The sequence below is a fragment of the Caretta caretta genome, chromosome 5 (assembly GCF_965140235.1).
Source record: "Caretta caretta isolate rCarCar2 chromosome 5, rCarCar1.hap1, whole genome shotgun sequence".
Lineage (NCBI taxonomy): Eukaryota > Metazoa > Chordata > Testudines > Cheloniidae > Caretta > Caretta caretta.
The window spans coordinates 32,637,639-32,652,226 of record NC_134210.1 but is presented as its reverse complement, the minus strand read 5'-3'; the positions used below and the strand labels follow the sequence as shown (position 1 = coordinate 32,652,226).

Below are 14,588 nucleotides of genomic sequence, written 5' to 3'. Positions count from 1 at the left end.
GTAGTCTTCAATCAGGAGGAGGCAGTTCTAACGGCTCACTCATGTTAACTGATGAAGGATGCCCAGGTTCTTTAACAGGGACTTGAATTTATAACCTCTCCTTAACCATCAAGATTGCTGTTGACTTCACTGTGTTACCAATAATGAAATTAAACACAAGTGTAGCCCTGCTAAAATCCATCCAGATTTACTGATTTAAAGATGCACAGAATTCTACATGATGGTCTCATTTGCAATGGGCCTTTGCTTCATAAGCTCTTTTAAAATTTACTGTAACAACAAGGCATGACTAACACATAAAACAACATTCATATTTGTTCATCAAAGGCCCAATCCTAAGAGGGGTTGAGGGGGCTCAGCACCTTGAATGGGGTGTTCAACACATTGCAGGATCAGACCCCTCCAAGTCTACATGTTATTTGAAAATGCTAAGATTACCAGAGAGCTTTTAGTCGCGCACATTTACCTCCTTGACAAAATTTCATGACAACTACTTTTTCTTGCTTGACTTAAATTTTCTTGAGCCAAGAAACAAAAATCCATTAAAATGAATTTAATGCTTAGGTCATTTTTATATTTATTAATTAATTTTTTAAATAGAGAACTTCTTCACATGTATTCAATTGCTTCTCTTCCCCTACTTTGTACTCAGGAACAACCACGGAAAAAGCTAATTATTTCAGTGGTAAAAATTGTTTACAAATGTAGCTCCCTTGACCTAAGCAGAAAGTCTTCCTTTTGAAATTATCTTATATTTTTAACAATGAAAGAAAGTATAATCTTAGCATTGTTCATCAGATTCACTTTTAGTACCAACAGCTATAACATTAAAATCATACAGCATCAGTAAACAGTTTTTCAAGGGTTTCAGAAAAAAATACAAGTGTAAAAAGATATGGAGTCATTGATGGCGTTCCCATAAAACATTTGGAAGCAGATTGTCAGACAAACTGGCCATTAAATTAAGAGTTACCGAACCAGAGTCTTAGATCGTGTAAACAGGTGTAGATATGTTGAAGAAAATAGAGCTACACTGATTTACATCAGCTAAGGAGACAGCCCACAGTGCTTAATCCCTTGAATGCAAAATTCCTGGCTGAATTTAGGAGAAGTTTAAAAAAATATTTTTCCTGTCTTGGTGTAAAAGTATTGATACCAAAAATTGGATCCTGTGACGAACACTTTATTATTGTGGTGAAATATTATTAGTTTAATTTTAGTTCCACTGCAACCCCCTATTTCTGGGGGCTACAACTTGGTGTCACATCATGTAGACGGAGGTTAGTGGTTCCCTGTCCCAAGACCCCACACAGAACTCTCCATAGGGTAGGGACCTTCACAAGAGTAGGCACGGAGACTGGGTAGTGCCGTTACATAGGGTCATGGCCAGGGGAATAACACATTGTCTCCCACTGAAACCATGGACATTTGCCAGGAAAGTTAATACAGACTGGAGCTACATTCCCTTTCCTGGGAAACATCATCTGTGGAGGACATACCCCTTTATGGGGGGGTTGCAGGGACAGCCATGGCCAGCAGATGTGTCTGATTGCACAGCTCCATTTGAGCTACACTGCTAGGGGGCTGGAAATGCCAGAACTCCATAGGCGCACAAGGCCTTTGTGCAGATGGCCTTGGCCTTTTCAGATCCCCTGAGATCCACATAGATCTCAAGGGATCTGTAGGGCTTCAGGAAGGGCAACTTCCACCCCCTAGATGGAATCATCAGGGAGAAATCCCGCAAAAGGAACCTCACAGAGAGTTTTCTACCTATTAGGGGTCTCCCTGGGGCTTTACTATGGGAGGGGACATGCTGACTGTGCCAACATTCTCTTTAAAGGAAGTAACTGAGGACGCTTTTCCATTCATAAATATGATAGCACTCAAAAAATATTTTCCTGTCCAAAAAAAAAAGACTAAGTTACTGGGTTTCCAAATGAGTTTCAATTTAATTCTACCACTATTCATAATGTGGGGGTTTCCCCTTGTTCTGCCTTCCAGGACCTGGACCCTACAAGGCCGACTGATTTCAGTGGGAGTTGTGGGCTCTCATGAGGTGATCACTGCATTGCAGGCTCAGGTTCCTGATCACGAACATGAAGACTTCAGAACTTATTTGCTTCCTCGGGGATAATTAACAGCACTTCTTATCGAATTAGGCGCATTGCAGAGATAAAAAAAAATAATGCTGGTAAGAGAAACGGCACACTGTCAGGGCTTGATTCTGCCATATGGTCAGTGTTCTCAAGTCCCACTGAAATCAATAGGAAGTCACAGCACCTTTTCAGGACGTTGCAGGATCAGGCCCTTACTCCTTTCAAAGTTACTGTTAACACTTAGTTTGTATGCACGAGGCTTTAAAAAAATTACTATCCACCTAAACAAGTAGAAGTTCAACCACAGTAACAGTAATGAAGCAGTGGGGGGAAGGGAAGACCTGCAAAAACAAAATCAAAGGGGTTAAGATTGACAATTCAAGACCACACACTGTCTTTAAGGTCCACATGCTCCTCTCCTGTGCCACAGCCCACACATGGGAATGAGCAAATGGAAAAACTCCACGGTTCCTTTGGAGTCACTCAGCACTAACACAGTCTCTCAAGTCTCGCAGGTGTCTGCAAGGGGCAGAGGGCACCAGTGGGAAGGTGAATGGAGGGCTGAGAGGAGATTCCATAGGAATCCCAGTCCCCATCCCAATGAGGAGTGCACCATGCGGCTCAGAGAGACTCCTTTAGGTGACACTAGAAAAAGAATGATTCGGCCGGTGGTGTGGAGAGGAGGACAGAATCAGTGAAGTTGCTGGGACCCAAAACTTGGGGACCGGAAAGAGCTGACTCCAGGGAGGAATTTGATTCCCTTCCTCCTGAAAGCTGCCCTGCAGCACCACACTGTACATTATATCATACGAGTGTCTTTGTTTGCATGTAGGACCGTGCCTGTTTACACATATAGTACTCTGCATACTGCTCACCCAACTGTATGTTCTCCCCCAGGCTGTCCCCATCTCTCTGTTCCTAAGCTCGGTGCTACTCTGCACCCTACCAGTACTCTGTGTTCTCCACACACTGTTCACTCTATGGTCTGTACTACTCTGTTCCCCACCAGTGTTGTCTCCCCCGCCACAGTGTCTGTTCCTATGCTCTGTGCAACTCCGTATCCCACTAATGCTCTATGTTCTCCCACACTGTATTTGTGTATATCTCCCACACTCTCTCTGTCCCTCTTGGTGTTGACCTGTGCTTTGTGCAACTTCCCATGCTCCACGTTGTGTCCCTCAAGTACTCCTCTCACAGTATTTTGGATCCCCTGGTGTCCACATCATGCTTTGTGTTCCCACACAACATCCTGGTTACCCTTCCATGTTCTATGCCATCCCCAAGTGTTTGACCACACACCCAACAATGTTTTGTATCCCCTGGTAAGTGTACCCCCAGTGTTCTCTGTCCCCTTGTGCCCCCAGCACTGTTTCCCCACAGATCATATGTACTTCCCAGTGTCCTCTGTTCGGTTGTGTCCCCACTCTCTTAGGGTCTGGTCTCACCAACAGAGGGTGCCTATTGAGAGAGGTGTAAGTAGGTGAAGTTTACATCCTGCCACATGCTCCAGGCTTGAGGAAAGGAGACATTTCCCTTCACTTTCAGTGAATGTACCCTGCAACTGAGAAGCTGGACTTTTTCCTTTGTCTTCCCCGCTGGCTAAGTCTGGCAGCACCTCTGCTTTCAGTTGGTAAGACAAGTCTTACCATTGGCTCATCAGTTGTTAAGCAGCCCCTGAGGTGAAGAGAAGAGAGTGCCAGACTTAGCCAGCAGGGGAGGCAATGGAAAGAGTCCAGCTCTCTCAGAGTCAGTAAGGACTCCCTACTGGGGATATGAGACCCAAAGAGAGGAGACACACTGGGACAGAGGACACTGCGATGTACATACGTTGAGAGTTGTGGAAACAGTGCTGTGACTAGAACTACTGTCCCTTTACCTCCTTTGCTTTTACTTGGTCACAGGCTTAAACCTGTAGTTAGGAGTTTGGGAGATTTTGGGAAAAGGACGAGGAAAAGACACTTTTGTTACATCCTGCCTGAAAGATGGAGAAATGTTCCCTCTTCCCCCCAATAGTTGTAGCATCTATGGGTACTCCTTATGTGGCTGGCACAAGAGGTCCAGTATGCACGCTGAATTTCACTCACTGCTCTAGTTACTCTCTGTTTCCCCAGAGCAGGATTTAGGCTGTGAATCTGCTGTAACTGGGGGGAGGGAGAAGTATGTCACTTAGAGTAGCTCTGACCCCCTCTTGGCCCCACCTATTTGTTGCACATCCCATATTTGAGGAGGCCCCCTGAAATGGTGGGCCATCATTCCACTTAGCCACTGCAGGACTCCTCTGTGGACTTGTTCCCTGCTGCATAGTTCCCCTCAGTTTTTCTAGGTACAGCATTTCATCACATGTTCTATGTTTCACCATACTGTTGAGCTCAGCCTCCTCCCAGTTCAGCCATACATGTATATATAGCAGGATGAACTAAGGAAGAATGGTCAGTCCAGATTTCCAGCCTCAATTCTACTTTCCTTGCATTTGTGCAGTCAGACCCTTCACGCTACCTAACTGCTCCATGTAGATGGATCAACTCCAGAAATCATCCTTGGTGCAAGATGTTAAACTGCGCTGCAGTGCCACAGGTTATTAGTGGTGTCTCCAGAGATGGCCTGGTTCCAAGGAGGCCCGTTAGAGAACTTTACTTTTATTCTAGATAACTTCAATTTTATCCTTTTGAGTGAGGATTATTTTGTGATACAGGGAAACAGGAGTGATGAGGCAAGAAGCAGAGTAACTTGGAATAACAAAAGACTTCCAACAATAAATCTCTAACCCCTAATATCTCTGTACATTATACAATTATTTATATGTCTTATGCTCTGTTTAAAGAAACAAGCACACACTGGGGTCTTCCTAATAACCATCATGTTAATAACAGTACAGGCCACTTCTGGAGGACTCAAGGTGTGATCTTCTATGGTAATTTTTGTGCCTATCTTCTCCCTTTCCAAGGCTGCAAGGGAGTAAGTGGAGGTGTACAGAGGGGGATCTGAAATGTTGTCAAAAGGGAAGGGCATGATCCTGCAAGATGACGTCAGTGAGAGCTGAGGGCAATTAGCACTTCATAGGAGGTGTTTAGCACCTTTTAGGATTGGTCCCTGGCCCCTAACGTGTGCTGCCAACATGCTCATACTCTGGTAACCATTTTATTTTTAACACTTGTAATTACTAAATCATAAAGATTTAACAGATTTGCTTTGTTTCCTTAGAGATGAATTAATAGTATTTCACCAAAGGGAACTCAAGAGTCATTCTGACATGTTTGTAACATGAAAGGTATTGCTATTTCTTCCTAATTGGACAATCAACTGAAATATATATAGGTCTTGATTTAGCCAGGTACTTAAGCACATGTCTTAATGTTAATCACAACAGCAATGCCACTGAAAACACCTAAGTACCTTGCTAAACTGAGGTGATAGGTCATTGTAAAAACTGGTTTACAAATGGCTTCGCTACAAATTCACTTCTCAGCCCCTGGAACTCTGGTTAGCTCAGCTTGCATCTTTTAAATAATGTAACTTAACTGTTTACTGAATGGTATAGTTTCTTTTAAGAGAATGAAGAAGACTAGACACACACCATCAATGTAGTTATATTTCTCTTGGCAATAACTGAATACTGCAAAAATGTTTTCTTCTTTTAACTTTTTTTACTCTAAATTCTAGCTGCATTTGCGTACAGTAAAATGAATCTATGATATTGTAAGTAACCAACCTCTTCAATTTGACATGTTCCAGAAACCATTTTTACGGTGTATTAAAATATGTGAATATTCTTATTGCAAAGTGTCCTGTATAATGCAGGTTCTCCGCTACAAAATCTTCTCTCACTTATATTTCAGTCATTCTAAATTTAAAATACCAGTATACAGTACTAAAATGGTCCAATTAAAGAGTTTAATATAAAAATATCAGCACAAAACTCCTTTTTAAATTGTTTATTGTGAGCAACCCAAATGTCTCTTAAATTGCTATTAGTTGTAGTATATTAATGGACTTTGTACCCCTATAATTGCTAATTCATACCATTTCAGGTATTTCAATGAGATAAGAAATACTAAGTAAGAAAAAAGGAAGTATTCAAAGGGTTAATTTGTTTAGTAGTAGCAGTAGTATTAATAATAATAATAAATTAGTTTTTCACATCTTCTTCAGTTCAAAATCCAGCTTTGAGACTGAGGAAGGCTTCCAAATCACATCAATTAAATAAGAGTGGTCCTTTTACCCAGTAGCAGTTTGATTACCAATGACTCGAAGAATCTCTTTGTGAATGCCTGTTTCTTGTGTATTTATACTTGTATCACCCACTTGGCCATCTTCATAACTAAAAAAGTACAGACAAAAAATAAAATTGTAATCCACTCTTTATTCACTATGCAATGACATCAGTGCTATATACTTTACAATGCTCCTTATTTCAACACTAAGCCATGAATATTACGTGGCGAGTGTAAACTCCAGAAGTGTGAAGCTGTTTGATGGCAGGATTTGCCCTTTCACAGAAGAGGCCTAGGGTTTCAACCAGCAAAACTGAAGTCCAGCAGGACCTGCTAGGGCTGCACTACTGCCTACCTCTGGCTCACTGTAAGCTGTTGGAAGCTCATCAGCTGCGGGAGCTCAGATGCAAAGGGCTTCCTTTCATTACCATCACTGGCTCTTGGGAACCTCCTGGAGCGGAGTGTTATGAAACCATGTGTAAGTTACTGCACTCTCCATCTGCAGTAACTGATTCTTTGTCTAAACTGGGGATTTGTTCTGATATCAGTCACTTTTGGTCAGTCACAGGGTACATCTACAGTGAAATAAAAGACCCTGGCTGTGGCTGGCCCCGGGTCAGCTGATGCAGGCTCATGGGGCTCAGGCTGGGGGGCTAACAATTGATGTGTAGATGTTTGGGCTCAGGCTGAAGCTGGGCCCTGGGACCTTCCCCAGCTCGTGGGGTCCCAGAGTTTGGGCTCCAGGTCAAGCCCAAATGTCTACATGGCAATTATATAGCCCCGCAGGCTAAGCCCTGCAAGCCCAAGTCAGCTGACCTGGGCCAGCTGCAAGTGTTTACCTACTGTGTAGACATACCCTTAGGGATCTGTACCTGTGCAAGTTTCAACTGCGGACATGGTAAACCAGTGCAGCTTACTCCTCCTTAGAACAGGGATAACAGGCACTGATGTAAAACACAGTTTTACCCTGTCTATACTCAAGTGTATACATTGGTACACAAATACCAGTGAGTGGCCACCAATCAGGGCAAATCCCCAGTGAAGACAACTCCATATTTACTGCAAATTTGAAATAGAGGAGGCTCTGGGTGGGTCCAGGGGTCCAGCTGGGTGGCCTTCTTTGCAGGATGAGGGCTTATGTCGATATATAGTAGTCTCTTAATGAATCAAATGTGATAAAAGGAAACATCTGTTTTACAGCTAGAGTACAACTTAAAGATATATCTTTTTATCCCTATTTTTGACTTCCTTGGCTTTTCAGAAGTACACTCTAGGAGGGTTGTTTTTTGGTCTCAGGTCAATACAGCGATACACTTACTATAGTGTGACATATTCATATAGATTGGGAACATCCTATAGCCCTTCACCCACTGTTCTCTTTTTTGCTTATTATAACAAAAGGTAAAAGTAAAATAATCTATTGTCATTGATCTTGCAGACATTTCCTTAAAAAAATCAATTCTTGAAAAATTGTTCAGAAGACTTTATTTTTGGTCTCTTAAAGTTGTTGCAAAAAAAACCTGAAGAAAACATGGCAAAACAATTTAGGAAATATACAAGTAGAATTTTAAAGCTAAAAAGACGTATTGTACTTACACAAAGAAGAATCTTGTACACACATGATCAGTGTTGGGAACTACCCATATCTCCCCATGTTTGTGCAGATCAGGTGAGGTTATCACTACAAGGAGAGAACAAACACTGAGCAGTGAAAACATCTCTGGAAAACATCATTTTAAAATATCTATGCTTCCACACATTTTAAATAAATTGTGGGAATGTCTGTCGCCTTGTCTAGAACCTTGGAGTTGGCTGAACCTAGGAGTTAGGAGATCAGCTTCATTCTCGCTAACAATGGACACACCAGCGGTATAGGGTACTGTGGGCCAATTAATCGAACTTTGGCACACAGAAAATTTATGTGTGATGACGAATGGGTGAAAAGTAAAATATGAAAGAAAAAGCTGGGAAATGGGTCATTGATTATTTAGTATTATGCTTCTTCAAATGCTGCTAGAACCCTCCACCTCCCCCCCCCCCCATGTCAGGAATCAGGGCCTGCAGCAGAGCCAATCTCAGGGCAACTTACTGAGCACAGCTGGTCTGAAGTAGGCTGCCTGACTGGCTTGGCTACACCACCTGATCGACTGGAATGGTAACAGGTCAGTTCTTAAGCCCGGCAACAGCAGTTCAGTGGCTGCTCTAAGCATTTTCCCATGACTGTGATAGCTCCTGCCTTGGACCTAGCCCTACTCCTGCCTGGCTTCGCTCCAGGTAACCTGGTCCTGACCATCAGCTCCGACGCCTGGCTCCGTCTCTGACCTTGGCTCTGGCCTCTGGCTTCTGCTCTAACCACTAGACACCACCACCCATGTTCCAGTCACTGACACACATATAGAGGGAATTATGAATCTGGAGAATTAGGTACCACTTCTCTAGGAAACAACTATGTATTAGATCACAGATTTTTTTTTTAAACCATGAAGATAATGATCAGAAATAAGGTTTTCTGGGTAGAGTCCATTTTTGAATACAAACCATGTTGTTCTGAAGATCTTCCATGAACGCACTTGAACACTATTGTAAATAAATGCACGCGTACATAGCTTTACAATCTGCTGTGTGAGGTTTAACTCTTACCTCCTTCTCTTTTTTTCATTTTAAGTCAACATAAATGTTTGCCTCTTGCAACTCATAAACACTGGATGTTTTTTCTTTTATGACTGATTTTTTCATGAGTTATTATATCTTACGAACCCCCTCTCTCTACTCTTCCCTTCCTTGAGATGGATTTTTGCTGATCAAAAGTATATTTTGGCAAATTGTACATTAAAATATGCCAGAGAAACAAGACCTATGATAAGTGAAATAGTTTTGCACATTCTTTTCTAACCTTTGAATACCATTTACACTTGGAAAAGTATGTTTGGGATATTTAGATTTTTGTTTTTAAATTATTAGAAATGTAAAGACAAATTCTAGTTTCAGAATAGGTCTGTTCCCAGGAATTCTAGAATGACATTAGAACATAATTGGTACAGTAATGGATTACATTTAAAAAAATGTCATTTAAAGGCTTCATATATGTGTAGAATTTGCACATGCAATTTTAGAGGCTGAGATAAGGTCCCTTTAAAAAATTGTCTTAAATTGTATCATCTTGAAAATTATTCTCCTTTCAAACAGTGCTAAAATATTTTTATAGCTGAGATGAAATCCTTACCTTCCTTTACCTGCTGTCAAAACAGATACATATTTGCTAGACCTGTTAAAAATGGTCAGGTCTTTTGAGAGTGACTATAGTCATACAGATTGGACATAACTATATGGATTTTTAAGCACAAGCAGAGAATAGAAATCAATTCATGTGTAGTGGTTACAAGAAGAAGAGATTATTTGCCTGAGCTGTCAGAACTGGGCTGAGAATTCAGATTAGGGAGATGTTCTTTATGAGTCTTGGATGCTCAAACCATTAACATACGACTTGCTGAGGTTCTTTACCAACCCTAGCTATGTGGTTAAAATTTGGGAGACTGAAAGGATGGTGACCAGTCACTTCCTACACATGATGAGCCCACCTTATTAATGGCCCTAGGTATGCTTGGGGAATGGGTATTGTGGGGGCAATGGGGGGATGGGGCTGCATTGAGACTTAAGACCCATAAATGATGTAGGCATCTGCACACCTGCCAATGTTGTCTTATTAAAAAAACCTAACTTCAATTAAAGTTTGTATTAATTTGCATTTTACAAATTCAAACAGGTACAGTGCTGAGAAAGAAATTGGTTTTGAAGGGATTTTCAGCTTACCTTCACATAAGGCTATGCATTTTAAATTACGGCTTTGCAAAAATTGGGATTGCTGTCCTTTTTTCTGTGACTGAGAGATAAAAATGTGGGAAAATTAATTAAAATAGTAAAAGGAAACACAGGTAAAAATGTAACAAGAGTATTGTTTTAAATAGTTTATTTACTGATATAGTCTCGCTGGACACATTTGCATTATTGGGTTAAAAATGCAATAGTGGCAATTTCATAGAATCATAGAATATCAGGGTCAGAAGGGAGCTCAGGAGGTCATCTAGTCCAACCCCCTGCTCAAAGCAGGACCAATCCCCAACTCCCCAGATCCCTAAATGGCCCCCTCAAGGATTGAACTCACAACCCTGGGTTAGCAACTACTTTATCCAATAGCAAGGTGTCCATTTCATTAGCAATTTGAGGGCTGGATAATATAGGTGGGAGAATCACATTATCAATGAGAAACAAGCTAATAAAAGGAGTAAAATGATAGTCAAATCCTGTTGCCCTGGGGTTTTCAGAAGAAACCTACATGAGGAGACCAGAATCCTCCAATCTGGCTGGGTGCAGGCCACAGAGAACCAGTGTAGCCATCACTCCAGTTCATGAGCTGTATGACTATCTATATCTGCCATATCACTTCTCTCCTCATTGGTATCAATGGGATGGAATCCTCTTTCATCACGTAACAGCTGGGTACAGTACAATGGCTCTGTAGAACATTAGCTATAGTAGCATGTATTGCTTTACATGGGAGTTTGGCTAGTGCAGGGGTTCTCAAACTTCATTGCATCGCGACCCCCTTCTGACACAAAAAATTACTTCACGGCCCCGGGGGGGACAGAACCCTGAGCCCGCCGAGCCCCACTGCCCCAGATGGTGGTGGTGTGGGGGCAAAGCCCAAGCCTCACTGCTCTGGGCAGGCGGGCCAAAGGTGAAGCTCAAGGGCTTCAGCCTCAGGCAGAGGGCCTGCAACCTGAGCCCCGCCGCCCACAGCTGAAGCCCTCTGGCTTTGGCTTCAGCCCTGGGCCCAAGCAAGTCTAAGCCAGCTCAGGTGACCCCATTCAAAGGGGGTCCTGACCCACTTTGGGGTCCCGACCCACAGTTTGAAAACTGCTGGGCTAGTGGATAAATGTAGTCAAGGTCTCTTTGGCCAAACCCTGTTACTTTATGCCTTTGGTCTCTGAGCTGCTATGGAATATGGTGACATGACCTACAGAGGATACAGAATTCCTCTGAACGGCTTCCCCACAGCATTTCCCTCCTGTAGCGAGGAACCATGCCGGTATGCATATACTTGTTAAGAGAGATGGGTGTAGAATTTCCTCCTAAGGATTTAGCCATCTGTAAGCCCAATGCCCATCTATAAATAACAGCTATTAGTTTACCTTTGACAAACAGAAACTTACCAGCTTAGAGTTTAGAAACTATCACAAAGAAAATCTGTAGTGTGCTATGAATGGAACTCTAGAGCGTTACAAACTAATTTTGTAGCATTACCCATTCTAAATCCATACTGCACACTAATTTAGTAAAGACTCCAGAGTTCACAGGCAGAGGTTTGCCAGGAGTGATACTGAATTAAAGAATCAATCAGCATTTCTTCCCTATTTTTTTTTCAAATAGTTCTTCTTATGAAAGGAAATCCACATTTGCTGCAGTATAATCTGTAAATTGCTACTACCAGCAATTGGATTATATTTGATCATTACAATGTCTTTGGATACCGCTGTTTGTGTACAATAAAAGAGAACTGTTGACTTTCCAAAGAAGGAATATTAATTCCTTCACAGTTACAAACCCAATATGCCTTCCAGATATACCGTTTGATATACTACTGTACCTGTAATGCATTACTGCCTTTACTGTTTGAAGCAGGTTCATCCTTAGCTGACACCTTCTGCTGCTTCTTATTCATCCCTAAAGACATTAAAATTACTTCAGGTTTACTGGTGTGTAAAGCATTGTAAGTATAAGATATACATGGAGAGTGAAAGCAGATATTGGAGTGGGGTCAGATTCCTCTGCAAAGCATCCTAAAATTCTTGTTCTCTGTCGCATCACATGCTACCACCAGTCTGACTCAGTCCCAAGAGCCACACATTTGCACGACAGTTCCAATGCCTTTAAAATAGCCAAAGTACTTTTAAGCAGGTGCAACAGCAGTTACACATGAGCTTAAATTCCACTGAATTCAGTTTAAGAATGTGCTTAAGCATTTTGCTGAAAAGGGATGGACTTCAGTTTAAAGTTAATCAAGCTTTGCTGCTTGTGGTGTGCTTATTGGAAAAATAATTAGAATGAGCCCACAGAAGATTTTAATTTAATATTTCATCTTCAATATTTTATTTATTTTTTATTATATTAGATGCTATTTTATTTTGAAGTGAGTGATCTACATAACATTTACCACATGGAAATCATGCCACTCTCCTAACTCCAGGACATTTAACACCTTTATTATTATTTATATTACAATAGCATCAAGGATCTTAGTCATGGACCAGGAACCGATTGTGCAAGGCGCTGTAAAAACACAGAACAAAAAGATGGTACTTTATGCTACTATATCCTGTCCTTTATTCCTACATAGTCCAATCCAGCAGTGCACCTTAGCATGTACCTAACTTTAAGCATATGAGTAGTCCTATTGACTTAAACGGGAGTACTCTTCAGATTGAAGTTAAGCACACACTTAAGTGCTTTTTCTGGATTGGGTCCTATATGCCTATGCATACGTATATTGCATATAAATATATTTGCATGCTGTGGCCAAGATCTTTAAAAACAGAAGTGTAAAAGCAGGCTCCCAAGTCCACATTTAGGCTCCTTTCCAAAGTAATGGATACCAGTTGCCAAATTCTTCAATGGGAGGTCCTGGCTGCTCAGCACCCTTGAAAATCAGGGCATGTATTTAAGACCATAAATGGGAATTTAGGAGCCTATTTTTTGCATACAGGAGCTCCTGTTTTTGTAAATGCTGGCCTAAGATAGAAAGAGACAAAATTACTACAATGATTAAAACAATGAAGCAGGTAAAAAAAATCAGCAAATTAAAATATCTCTTTACATTCACCCCTCTTTAGAGTGATTTATAAATATCACCTGAGTAACCAAATGATATGCTTGACAGTGGACTAAGGTAGATCCCAATTCCAAACATTGCACCATGGAGCTGAAAAAGAATGTAAAAAAGGCTTAACATTAATTTGATAGTTTTACAAAGGAAATCAACATGGCACATGATCTAAACTGATCTGGATAATTATTTGCCCTCCCACCAATACAGTATCTGATATTAAATTATGTACAAAATAAGTCCTAAGAAAACTTGTGGCAAATATTATACAAACTCTTCTGTATCAAGCTAAAATACTCCTGCATACCCTGAAGACCATTTTTATGGCAGACCATTCCAATTGCCTGCAGATAAAGGAGTTTGCCCCAGTTTATAGCTGTAAAATAGTGTTTTCTGTTTTTAGATCTACTGGTGGTAAAGGAAATTCTTCTCCATATTCTGAAGTTATAGATGTATTTGTGTTGAGATTTAACACTGCAAACCATGAACAAATCAATGTCTTGCATGTTATCAGCAAACACAATGATAAACAATCAAAAAAAGTTAGGTTAAATATGAAATGTAACCCTTGATCCTGAAAACAATTATGCGTCTGCATGGCTTTATTCATAATACATGTTTGCAGTATCAGGCCCACAGTTTGTATAATTTTTAAATTAGGTAAATAAATAAATGATCGCTGTTAGATTTATTCCAGAAGTCAGTGATGCTTTTGCCTAATTCATGTTTTTAAACAGGGTTTCCAAGAGCACCTGGTAGAAATATAGAGACAGAGTCTGCAAATGTGAATAACTTTAGTGACTTCAGAGGAACTGCTCAGGTCCTTATTAAGGTGCAGCCAAGAGCTTAAGTAGGGAGTGCTGTCATTCTTCCCAACTTTCTCTCTTCCCTCTTTTCCACTGATGTCTCTTTTCCCTCCCTCCGTATTGTACTGTCTCTCTCTTCTGTCCACTCTGTTACCTTTGCACTCTTTATCTGTATTCACTGAATCCTTTTGTTTTATTTCCCCTCTTCTGAACTGCTCTATGTTAATTTTCTCTCTCCTCTTAGCTTGCTCCATTCAGTTACCTCACTCTCATTCTCCTCCATGACTCGGTCCTTATGATGCTCTCTTTAGCAGTACTGAACAACACCTCCCAGATGGAAGAGGAAGCCCTCCATCTGGTACTTCCTCTTCCACTGAAGGTGCTGCTGTGCACAGCCTCAGTGTGAATCCCTAACCTTGCTGAAGTCAATGGGAGTTTAGCTATTGACTTCACTGGGGCCAGGATTTCACCATCAATGCTTCAGAAGGACCAGTGGAACAACTGATTACTGTGAAAGAAGGGAGGATATAATTGCACCATTTAGTTTTTGATTGCCAAGATGGCCACCTCAACTGCCTCTCCCCAAAGGTGCCCT

The 14,588-nt window shown here is 41.2% G+C and overlaps 1 protein-coding gene across 1 annotated transcript in view; it reads right to left on the bottom strand.

Moving 5' to 3' along the window:
• Nucleotides 1–6,013: 6,013 nt before the first annotated feature.
• PARP8 (poly(ADP-ribose) polymerase family member 8) overlaps nucleotides 6,014–14,588 on the bottom strand; it is a 156,206-nt gene continuing 147,631 nt past the window's right edge. Inside the window, exons 22-26 of the mRNA XM_048849355.2 lie at nucleotides 13,214–13,283; nucleotides 11,952–12,028; nucleotides 10,118–10,187; nucleotides 7,904–7,988; nucleotides 6,014–6,414 (exon numbers count right to left, since the gene is read on the bottom strand). Of these exons, the coding sequence (XP_048705312.1) occupies nucleotides 6,312–6,414; nucleotides 7,904–7,988; nucleotides 10,118–10,187; nucleotides 11,952–12,028; nucleotides 13,214–13,283 (405 nt within the window). The 3' untranslated portion in view covers nucleotides 6,014–6,311. The remainder of the gene's footprint in view (nucleotides 6,415–7,903; nucleotides 7,989–10,117; nucleotides 10,188–11,951; nucleotides 12,029–13,213; nucleotides 13,284–14,588) is intronic.